Genomic DNA, 12,132 nt, shown 5'->3' with positions numbered 1-12,132 from the left:
GGCCTCCGCTCCCAGATGGGCTCTGCACATGTGTGGACTCTGCACATGCTTGGAGGCCATCTGAGCCCTGGGAACGGAGCAGCCAGCAGGGAAGGCTATGTCACGTGTGTGTGTTTCTGTTTTTAAAAAGTGAAATGAAGATTTAAAGTAAACACAAATGACCTGCTTCTTATTGTGTCCTTATTCACTTCTGAATAATCATGAGGTGGAATCACAGTGTCACTATTACTGAATCCACTAATTTCATTTATTTGTGTTTTTTTCAGATGTGGGGGTAGTATGACTTTTATCTTAGTTGAAGGTTTTACAAAGTTTTTGGTATTCAACATCAGGAAGTTTTACCTTGTGGTTTGGGTAAGCTCTTCCCCATAGTGTCTAATTATATTTTCCTTTTAAAAATGCCTGAAAATCCAGTAATCCAAAAACTTTCAGTTTAAAATGAGAGTTAAGCTTCCTTACATTTTTACTCATACTCTAAAAAGAATAGAAATTGAAGTTAAGATGCCCATCTTAACTTCCACACTGTATAAGATGTAAAGACTTTGTACAGTCTGGTATATGTTGATGCCTTTAGAAATGAGGCTCCATGCACACATACTTTGCCTCGATCAGAGATACATCAGGCAGAAATTCATCAGGGGCGTCTTTAGGAAGTGATTAGGGAAACTGCACCTGTTAAATGTCTGCCTGGATGCACCCCTCTTGAGCCAATTGTCCAACTGAAAGACAAAGTGTGGGTGCATGGAACCTCATTTCTAAAGCCAACATCATATAACAGACTGTACACAGTCTTTACAGCTTATAAGGTGTGGAAGTTAAGATGGGCACCTTAACTTTCAATTTCCATTCTTTTTAGAGCACAAGTGAAAATATAAAGCAGCTTAACTCATATCAACTTGCCCTGCAATATTTTAAGTGCAGGAGCTATTAACTGTCCCCCTCTTTGGCATACTTTTTAAATAATAGCCTTCACAGAGCGTTGGGCAATTATTAGAGCAATGTTAAGGTGCACCTTCCATACAAGACACTTATGGAAAGAAACATCCAAATACCTAATAGAAGAGCATTGCTCTATTTGTTGAGCATTGATTGACCACCTGTGCTTAATGTTTCTGCTGCTGAAGACTACCACTTTTGTGTAGACATAATTAATCCTCAGATTCTCCTTTTTAAGATAGTTGGCCAGTCTAACACACATTCTTCTAAGTCCGATCTCAGCACAAGAAATAAGTACCATATCATCGGCATACATTATGATCGAGACTTTGTGTCCATTGAGAGGGGGGGATTTGATTCCATAGCCAATACATTATAATTGATACAAAAACTAAATAAAAAAGGAGTCAATAAGCAACCCTATTTAACACCTCTCTTCCCCCCCCCAAAAGGATCAATAGAGACCCTTGTCAGCCCATCTTATCCTAGCTTTGATATTAGAAAGTTATTCAATCAATAACCTAAGAAGTCACCTATCAATATCTGTCCTCTCAAGCTTCTCCCGCAATCTAGATCATTCAGTTGAATCAAAGGCTGATGTAAGGTCAATAAATGCAACATTCTGCCACTGGTTGGCACCCACAAATTATGGCTGGCTAGTGAGCTAAGCTTAAATTGGTGGATCCCTGAACATCATCATGTTCAGAGTTTCCCTGCCCACATTTCACTTCATTGATTGTTGCAGGCAGGGGCCAGAAAAACCCTTTAAATGTAATGATGTCACCTCATGCATCATCTTTGACATTATTGGGAAGATGAAGGAAGGGAGCCACCACATTAAGGCTGTTCACACTTGCAGCAAAGATCAGCCTTAGCCTGATCTTTGCTGCACATGTGAACCATCGGGAGCTGTGCAGCTCCCAGTTGCAGCATGGTGGCAATCCCGCACCTGGAACCTGCCTCCAAAATGAGGTTAAGGGAGCACGTGCTCTCTTAGACCCATTTGTTGATAGTCTGCCAGCCCCGGTTGTTTGCAGCAGGGGCTGGGAGACTGTGGGGCATCAGGGGGATTCCCATAATGCACTCACATGATTCATTATGGGGTTTTCGGGGGGGGCGATGCGTCCGAGCCCTGACCTTCCAGTGTTCCTGGGGAAAGCTGGAGTCCATTTGGGCACACAATCTGTGCAATTGTCTGGAGGGGAAGTAACATTTTACAGCCTTTTCCCCTGCACCCCCCAAGCCCTTTCTCATGGATTGCGAGAAAGGGCTCATTCGTTCTCCTAATGTCTGCTTTTGCCTACTTATGATTAGGACTGCTGCTTGACCCACTTTTGCCCTTCTGTAAGGCGCAGCAGGGAAATGACCTGACTAGCAAGACAGAGGTTGCCGGTTTGAATCCCTGCTGGGATGTGTCCCAGACTATGGGAAACACCGATATTGGGCAGCAGCGATATAGGAAGGTGCTGAAAGGCATCATCTCATACTGCGCGGGAGATGGCAATGGGAAACCCCTCCTGTATTCTACCAAAGACAACCACAGGGCTCTGTGGTTGCCAGGAGTCGACACCGACTTGACAGCAGACCGCCTTTAAGCCAAATGCCTCATTTTCACCCAGTTCAATATTCTTCCCTTTCTTCCCCTGCTTGAAGAATAGCTTTCTTTCTTAAGCTATTAAACAAGTTAAACTAAAGCACAACCAAGAAAAAGATGGAAAGGTGCCAAATCATACCACTTATTGGTCCTTTGGAGGAGGGAAGTAATAATCATTACTTTGCTTCCCTCTGAATTTCCAAACTCATTTGCTTATTTCTTGCTCTTATTTTGGTTCAGTGGGGAGGGCTGTATGTGTGTGTGTGTGTAAAGCAATTTCATTTTGTTTTGTGATGAAGGAAGAGTTTTTGGCAGGAATAGCAAAGGGTACAGCTGGCCTGTGAGAGACGCTGGGAGGGCTCATTTGCCTGTGATGGCTGAGCGCGCCTGTGATTATAATGCCAGCTGACAGGTTTCGTTAGATAAAGGAATTTTTTAAAATAAAGAGAGAGGGTGCAGGGGAAGGACCACCACCGTTTTGTAAGTGGAGCGATGGAATGGAGATGGTGCAAATGAAAGATATGGATGCTCCTGGTGGGAAGGGACTAGGAGTGATGACTTCCAAAGCGGTCCCCAGAAGCATGGCAGTCCAAGATGTCTGATAGAGGATTGGATGTGGGAAATGGCTCGGCTGGTTGCAAGAGTGGTTTTGATGTCTTGGAAAAACAGCCCTCCGCCACGTATTGAGCCAAGGCCAGCTCAGTTACTGCTCTAGGCAGAATTTAACTTCGGTCTCTCCCTCTGCTGGCATCTTTGTATGCAGAATGTGGTGGGGGTGGGTGGGGTTGTTTTCCCTCACTGAGGGTTTTCCTTATGGCAGTTGCTTTTCCACGCTCCAGAAATGAATGGAATGAGGGAAAGGGACTGCAACTGGACAAGTTATAAGGTTGGTACATCATTGTATCTATTTCTGCAGTGTGCAAGAGAATAAAAACAAAGACAGGAACTACACAATATGAAAAAGAGGGGCGGGGAGAACACATTACTAAAAAATGGGCAAAATAATTAAAACCTATCTGTGTAATACCAGCATAAAAAATCAGCTAAAAGCTAAGTAAAATAAAAATGCTTTTACAGCTCATTTAAAAACTGCTAAGGTGGGGGCCTGCCATCTCTCCCTGGGAAGAATTTCTGCAATTCAGCGCTGCCACCAAGATGACCCTGTTTCTGGTAGCTGCCAAGTAAATATGACTGAGAAGCGGACCAGAGAGCAGGCAGGGCCTGAGATGCAAATCTTCATGCCTGGGTAGGTCTTTGGAATAACCTGGGTCTCAGGCCATGTAGTTTTACCTGCTCTAGGCCCTTACTCTCCAGAAGTTGGGGGCAGATGCAGCAGGTGTTTTCCCCCAACCACCCATTGAGGATTTTCCAAAGTGGCTTGATGCTCTTGAATTCTGATGCTTTAAGCAGCCACCTAAAGTGTGTCTTTTGCCTGATCCTATATTGTGCAATGAAATTTGGGATTTGTGACATCAGCAAAATGTGAATACGGTAAGTGATGTGTTTTTTAAAACAAACACAGAAAAGTATAATTGCGTCCACAAGCATTTCTAAGGGCATAGCTAAGAACAGTGTGGACACATCCCTCCCTGGACACCTATCCCTATACTTCCTTAAACAAGTATATCCATACACAAAAATGCTAAAAAGAAGCTTCCTTTTGCATCTTGTGAAAGCTTCAACAAAAAGTGACCATCTCTCCTTCTTCAATGCAGTCCAGAAAGAACTCACCTCAAAGCTGATGTCTCTCTCTACCTTGCTTTTTAGCATTTTCCCTCTTGAATGCTTTAAAGCAGCATTTTGTTTTTGTTTCTGTTTCTGTTTTGTTGTTTGTTTGCTTATCATAAAGTGATAAGGCAGGATACATATCTTTAAAAGGCAAATATCTGTTTGACCTGATATATTTAAAAGGCAAATAACTGGTCGGCCTGATGGATGATCTCTACCAAGGAATGGACAGAGGGAATATGACTCTGTTGGTTCTTTTGGACTTCTCTGTGGCTTTCATTACTATCGACCATGGTATCCTTCTGGATTATTTGAGGGATTTGGGAATAGGTGGTACTGCTTTGCAGTGGCTCTATTCCCATCTCTCCGGTAGATTCCAGATGGTATCTCTAGAAGATAGTTGCTCTCTGAATTGAGAGCTATTATATAGTATCCCTCAGGGCGCCATCCTATCTCCAGTGCTTTTTAACATCTTCGTGAAACCGATGGGTGAGATCATCAGGAGATTTGGAGTGGGATGTTGTCAATATGCTGATGACACCCAAATCTATTTCTCCATGACATCATCATCAGGAAATGGCATAACCCCTCTAAATGCCCGCCTGCAGGCAATAATGGACTGGATGAGTGATGGATGAAGGGGCCGACCTGGTATGTATTACCAAGACTTGGTTGGGGGAAGCTAGTGGTCCAGTTTGGTCCCAGCTTCTCCCTCCAGGATATTCTGTAGAGGAGCAGTCGAGGGGTCGTAGGGAGTTGTTGGAGTGGCTGTCGTCTATAAGGATAACATTCTCCCTTACCAGGGTCCCTGTTAGGGTATCAGACCATATTGAATGTGTGTACTTGGGTTTGGAGACCAGGGATAGATTGGGACTACTGTTGGTGTACCGATCGTCCCGCTGCCCAGTGGAATCCTTTACTGAGCTCATGGACTTGGTCACGGAACTTGTGTTGGAGTTTCCCAGACTCTTGGTACTGGGGGACTTCAATGTTCATTTTGGGACCAATCCGTCTGGGGCAGCTCAGGAGTTCATAGCGGCCATGACAACTATGGGCTTATCCCCTCTGAACATATTGTGCATATTGCAGGTCACACACTTGATTTGGTATTTTACTCTGATCAGGGTGGTGTTCCATGGGTGGGGACTCCTGTGATTTCCCCATTGTCATGTATGGACCACCATCTGGTTAAGGTTGGACTTGCAACCACTTCCCACCTCCGCAGGGGTGAGAGGCCTATTAGAATGGTCCACCCGAAGAGGTTATTGGATGATCCAGTAGTATTCCAAGAAGCCTTAGAGGGATTCAGTGTTGGCTTTGCCAGTGATCCTGTTGATGCCCTGGTTGAGAATTGGAACAACTTGCTCACCAGGGCAGTAGACATGTTTGCTCCCAAGTGTCCCCTCCAACCCGCTTCAAAATTGGCCCCTTGGTATATGCAAGATCTACGACAACAGAAGTGGCAAGGCAGGCGACTAGAGTGCAAGTGGAGAACGACTCAACTCGAATCCAACAGATTGCGACATAGAGCACATTGAAACATCTATGCTCAGGCAATTTGTGTGGCAAAGAAGCGGTTCTTTTCTGCCTGTATTACCTCTGCGAGTTCACGTCCTGCAGAGTTGTTCAGGGTTGTGAGGGGACTAGTATCTGCCCCCCATCCCTTGAACCAGAATTTGGAGTCATCAGTTACCTGCTGTGATGTGTTGAAAGAGCTTTTCGCAGAAAAAATCTCTTGGATTCAGGCTGACCTAGATGGAGACTCCACAACTAATCTGATGTCTGGACTGGAGGTGCCCAACAACTCCTCTTATGTGATTCGACTGGATCGGTTTCAGTTTGTGACTCCTGAGGATGTGGACAAGCTGCTTGGAGCGGTGAGGCCTACCACTTGTTCTCTTGACCCTTGTCCAACATGGTTTGTTCTATCTAGCAGGGAGGCTGTTGTAGACAGCCTGGTGGAAATCATAAATTCTTCTCTGAGTGAGGGCAGGATGCCTCCTTGTCTTAAGGAGGCAATCATTAGACCTCTTCTAAAGAAGCTTGCAGTAGATCCCTTGGAGTTGAGCAATCATAGGCCTGTTTCCAACCTCCCATGGCTGGGCAAGGTAATTGAGAGGTTGGTGGCCTTTCAGCTCCAGGCAGTCTTGGAGGAAACTGATGATCTAGATCCATTTCAAACTGGTTTTCAAGTGGGCTATGGGGTGGTAACTGCCTTGGTCAGCCTGATGGATGATCTCCAATTGGCAATTGACAGAGGAAGTGTGACTCTGTTAGTCCTTTTGGATCTCTCGGCAGCTTTCAATACTATCGACCATAGTATCCTTCTGGAACGTCTGAGGGTGTTGGGGGTGGGAGACACTCTGCTCCTACCTCTCAGACAGATTCCAGATGGTGTCGATTGGAGATTGTTGCTCTTCAAAATCTGAGCTTAAGTATGGTGTCCTTCAAGGCTCCGTACTTTCTCCAATGCCTTTTAACATCTACATGAAACCACTGGGAGAGATCATCAGGGGATTTAGAGCTGGGTGTTACCAGTACACTGATGACACCCAGATCTATGTCTTCATGTCAACTTCTTCAGGAGCTGGTATATCCTCCCTAAATGCCTGCCTAGAAGCAGTAATGGGCTGGATGAGGGAAAATAAACTAAAGCTGAATCTAGATAAGACAGAGGTACTTATTGTGCGGGGTCAGAACTCTAGAGGCGATTTTGATCTACCTGTCCTAGATGGGGTCATACTTCCCCAAAAGGAACAGATTTGCAGTCTGGGAGTATTTCTGGATTCACACTTCTCCCTGGTTTCTCAGGTTGAGGCGGTGGACAGGGGTGCTTTTTATCAGCTCCAGCTGATATCCCAGCTGTGCCCATTTCTCAAGATCAATGACCTCAAAACAGTGGTACATCTGTTGGTAACCTCCAGACTTGACTTCTGTCATATGCTCTACATGGGGCTGCCTTTGTACATAATCCGGAAACTTCAATTGGTTCAGAATGCGGCATCCAGGTTGGTCTCTGGGTCATCTCAGAGAGACCACGTTACTCCTTTACTGATGGCTGCCAATAGGTTTCCGGACAAAATACAAAGTGCTAGTTATAACTTATAAAGCCCTAAACGGCTTAGGCCCTGGGTATTTAAGAGAGTATCTTCTTCACTACGAGCCCCACCGCCCATTGAGGTCATCTGAGGAAGTCCATCTCCACTTACTGCCAACTTGTTTGGTGGTCACACAGAGACGGGCCTTCTTGGTCACTGCCCTGTGATTGTGGAATGTGCTCCCTGCTGAGATACGATCCTCCCCATCTCTGGCAATTTTTTAAAAAACACCTGAAAACCCATCTTTTTGCCCAAGCTTTCTGAGCTTTTTAAAATTGTCTGTTTTAATGTTATGGTTGATTTGAAACTGTTGATTTGTTTTAACTTTTATATGTGTTTTAATTGTTTTATGTTAACCACCCAGAGACGAAGGTTTGGGCGGTATGTAAGTTTGATGAATGAATAAATAATAAATAAATAAAATAAATAAATAAATTGAAACTGAACCCAAACAAGACGAAGGTACTCATGGTGGCGGGGGGAGGGTCATACTTCGATGGACGTGATCGATCTTCCTATTCTGGATGGGGTTTCACTCCCCAGTAAGGAACAGGAACATAGCTTGGGAGTGCTTCTGGACCCAGGCCTCACTCTGGTTTCTTAGGTTTAGTCTATGGCCAGAAGCACTTTCTATCAACTTCAGTCAGTACGACAGCATCCATTCCTTTAAGACAATGATCTCAGAAGAGAATCTGGGTTCCACGTTCCCTTCCTGGCATCTCCAAGATAGGGCTGAGAGAGATTCCTGCCTACAACCTTGGAGAAGCCACTACCAGTCTGTGTAGACACTAGTGAGCTAGATGGACCAATGGTCTGAGACAATATATGGCAGCTCCCTATGTTCCTAACTATGGTGCACTATTGTGACCTCTAGGCTTGACTACTGCAATGCGCTCTACATGGGGCTGCCATTGTATGTAGTTCAGAAACTTAAGTTGGTCCAAAGCGACTAGATTAGTCTCTGGAGTTTCTTGGAGAAACCACATTATGTCTGTCTTAAAACTGCATTGGCTGCCAGTAGGTTTCTAGGAAAAATACAAAGTGCTGGTAATTACCTTTAAAGCCTATAGTGATCAGACACTCCTCCTATAAAGAAGTAACTGGAAGTGAACCCTGTCCTGATGACAGGCTGGTGAACTCCAGGAATCGGCCAATCAGCACACCAGGTGGGTGGGACCTAGAGAGCCATGAGGAGATAAGAGTTTTTGTTAGAAGCCACTAAGTTGGAGGTGAGAGAGGCATGGGTGGAAGGCTTAGTGAGGAGCAATGGAGTTTTGTTCTGTCATGGTCAAAAGCTACCCTGGAGATTTCTCTCATGGAAGAACCTCTACAGATCCTTGATTCCCATCAGGAGTTGGGTGAGTTCAAGGAAAAGGGGATTCAGCATAGGGTTAGTCCGCATAGGATTCAGCATTTGTTAGTCCGATTTTGCATTGGAAACTTATATTTCTTTTGTGTGTTTTGCATATCTCTGAAATGGTTCTGTTGTTGTTTACCTGTGACATAACTTAGCTAAGCCTGCGCCCATCCAGCTAGGGCATTGCAAAAGTAAACTTTAAACTCTGTAAACTTTAAAAGATGGTTTTGTATTTTCTTACATCCATGTTCTTTGCAACTGGGTAACCACGATTTTTAAAGTGTGCCACCCCAATATCACCTGGGGTGCTTTCTGAAGTATTCTTGTAACTACTGATTATTGCTTTTGTTTACCTGTAACTAAAAGCTGAGAGAGCCTCAGACAAAAGCTGTCTGTAGTATTTTGAATAAAGCTCCCCCCGACTTCTTGTTCTTTGCATTTTAAAAGTCTCTCTGAGTGGATTTTTGCCTCAGAAGAAAGGGGGCTGGAAGGGGATCTCACTTTGGTGCACACACATGCCTCAGGAGCTTGACAGTTTTCTCACCACATGAAAGCTTGCACATGGAAGGTTTTTGTATACTTTTCCAGTATGAAAAAGGAGAGTTTCCCTGGGTTTTCCACCCAAGCCCAGGGCGGGGGTGGGGTTTAAACACTGTCAATAATTGGGTGGTGGTGGTGGCAGCCTAGATCATACCAAGATTATTGGAAAGTTTTGGGGAAAGCCTTTGTTTGAAAAGCATAGGGGGATGTTTCAGCATTTTTCTTCCCCTCACGTGGGCTTGCTCTGAGACAAAGGCTTGTAATCCTCTACAAAGCCCTAAACGACTTAGGACCAAGTTACCTGTCAGAGCACCTACTTTTGCATGATCCCCACCGCACATTAAGGTCATCAAGAGAGGTCCATCTCCAGATGCCGCCAGCCCATCTGCTGGGAACTTGGGAGTGGGCCTTCTCTGTAGTCACTCCTGGGCTGTGGAATGCTCTCCCTATACACATTTGTGGTTTTAACATCTTTACCAGTCTTTTAAAGAACCCTTAAGACTCACTTTTTAAGCCTGTAATAACAATTTAGTAATTGTTGCTGTTTTAAATGGTTAAATGGTTTTAAATTGTTTTAATAGTTCTGTTTTGTTTGTGTGAACTGTTTAGAGCCTTTGGAGTCAGGTGGTATATAAATTAAATAAATACATACATACATAATAAATCTGACTTAATGGCTAAAGACGTTCATGTGGATTGGTGCAAAAATGCCAGATTACAATCCTGTCAGCCACATCACCCAATATTCCATCTGTCATAGAAGGAAAAAGAATTCTTCAGCCAAACTGCTTTTCCAGTCTCAGTGGGTCACAGATCATAAAAAATCTGTGTCCATATCAAATCAAGTCAAGTATCATATCAATATCATATCAAATCGAGTAAGGGAGATTTATTTATTATGTATTTGTTTATTCATTTAATTGATATACCACTTGACTCCAAAGGCTCTAGACAGTTCACACAAGCAAAACAGAACTATTAAAACTATTTAAAAACATGTAACCATTTACACAACTGCCAGTTGAGTTATAATTTCCACATATTACAACTATGACTACAACAAATGTTTATATACTGCTTCTCAACAAAAGTTCCCAAAGCGGTTTACATCCTCTCTAATAAAATGCTTGGTGTCCGTCCGTGGATGGACACCAAGCGTGCGTTCATGCCTCGCCTATTCTGGGCATGCGCAGAGCGCATGCCCTGAACAGAGATGGGAGACACGACCGCCAGCACCCGGCGGCCATTTTGGGCGGCCAGAAGCAGCCGCCCCGAAGAAGCCGGGTAAGCGCCAACCAGAGGACGCAGCTCGGCCAAGGCGGTGGCGGAGCCATGGCCGCGGCCTGGCCGTGCCGCCGAAGCCGGGCAGCTGGGAGTCCTTGGGGCCCTTGCCCGGCTGGGGAGACTGGCCGGGAATGTGAGGTGGGGGCGGCCCGGCCTGGACCGGCAGCGGCGCCCCCAGAGTCCGCCCGGCCGCTAATTTGCCCTTCCCTTCCTAGTGCCCGTTATTCATCGGGCTAACATTTACTTGTAGATATATACAAATAATAAATTAAATTGCTCCCTGTCCCCAAAGGACTCACAATCTAAAAAAGAAACACAAGAGAGACACCAGCAAAAGCCACTGAAAAGATGCTGTGCTGGGGTTGGATAGGGCCAGTTGCTCTCCCCCTGCTAAATAAAGAAAATTGCCAGTTTAAAAAGATGTCTCTTTGCTCATTTGGTAGGGGACATATATTGTACAATCTTTATTTTAGATTTTAAATGAGGGTTCCATAAGTATACATAGAATTAAAATGTTGGGAGTTAGAATAAGTGCTTTATTAGCTTCTCTGTGAGACAGAAAAGGATTTTGTATTAGAAGGATTTCAGGTAAAACTGATTGTTTCTTTGAAAATACTCCCCAGTTTTAGAAGTGTTTCTAACCTGCTAAGAACCTGAAATGCCACCATACTTTGTGCTGTGTGCTTGTTTTCCTGTTAAGGATGACACTGACAGACATGGAAGAGAGCAGCCTCTGAAATTTGGTGAAGGGCAAACGCCGTGGGAAGCAGCTGATCCATTCAACTGCAAGCAGATCTATCCGGAAATAACTTTGCACGGTGCAGTTGGCTAGCACAGATTCTCTGGAGGGGAAATGGATGCCCTTTTGCATGTTGGGAAGTGGGTATTGGGGGTGGAGAAAAGAGTCACAACTGACTGAAGGTGATCTGAAGTTTTACATGTATGAGAAAAAATCTCCTTTAGGTTAGTTCTGTGTTCATGTCCTGATTCCTTTGTGCTATTAAGGAACTGGCAGTTGTGTGACTTTCCCCCTTAAGGAGTACAGGTGGCCCTTGTTATCTGCAGCCCTGGCACCTGCAGTTTGGGTATCTGCAGCTGGGCAATATAGACCCAACCACATTATGTGCAGTTATAAAAACAGTGGAAATTCACCCATTTCCTGGGTGGCCAGAAAGGGATTGGGACAACTCACCGCAGGGACAACTTGCCGCAGGGAACAACACAAACCCCACCCACCCACCCCCGCACAAGCCCTTCCTGTCACTTTAGCTTTCGATCGGGAGGGGACAAGAGGGAAGGAGGCGAGAGGAAGCCAGCCCTCTCCCCTGCCCCGAGAGAAAGCTCACAAAACCTTTTAAACACAATGGAGTTTTTTTTTAACACAGAACGGAGTTTGTTGCAAACGAACAAGAGGCGGGCAGGAAGCCTGCGGCGGCGGCGCTACCTGCGCCGGATCGGAAGCCAAAGTGACAGGACGGGCATGCGGAGGGGGCGGGTGGGGAGGGAGATGTGTTGTCCGCCAAGCAGAAGCTGCAGGGAGGGCTCTCTGGGCGCCCTTCTGCTTTGGACAGAGAGCCTCCCAGCGCTCTTCCTGC

General features: G+C 45.1%; 1 protein-coding gene across 4 annotated transcripts in view; it reads left to right on the top strand.

Annotated features, from left to right (window-relative positions):
- ZNF385C (zinc finger protein 385C) overlaps positions 1–12,132 on the top strand; it is a 216,019-nt gene that overhangs the window by 99,933 nt on the left and 103,954 nt on the right. Inside the window, exon 2 of one of the 4 annotated variants that reach the window (XM_053265677.1) lies at positions 11,238–11,355. The exons of the other annotated variants lie outside the window; for them this stretch is intronic. Within the exon in view, the coding sequence (XP_053121652.1) occupies positions 11,238–11,355 (118 nt within the window). The remainder of the gene's footprint in view (positions 1–11,237; positions 11,356–12,132) is intronic. 4 annotated transcript variants of the gene reach the window in all.

This window comes from Hemicordylus capensis, chromosome 6 (genome assembly GCF_027244095.1).
Source record: "Hemicordylus capensis ecotype Gifberg chromosome 6, rHemCap1.1.pri, whole genome shotgun sequence".
Classification (NCBI taxonomy): Eukaryota; Metazoa; Chordata; class Lepidosauria; order Squamata; family Cordylidae; genus Hemicordylus; species Hemicordylus capensis.
This window is presented reverse-complemented; position numbering and strand designations above follow the sequence as displayed.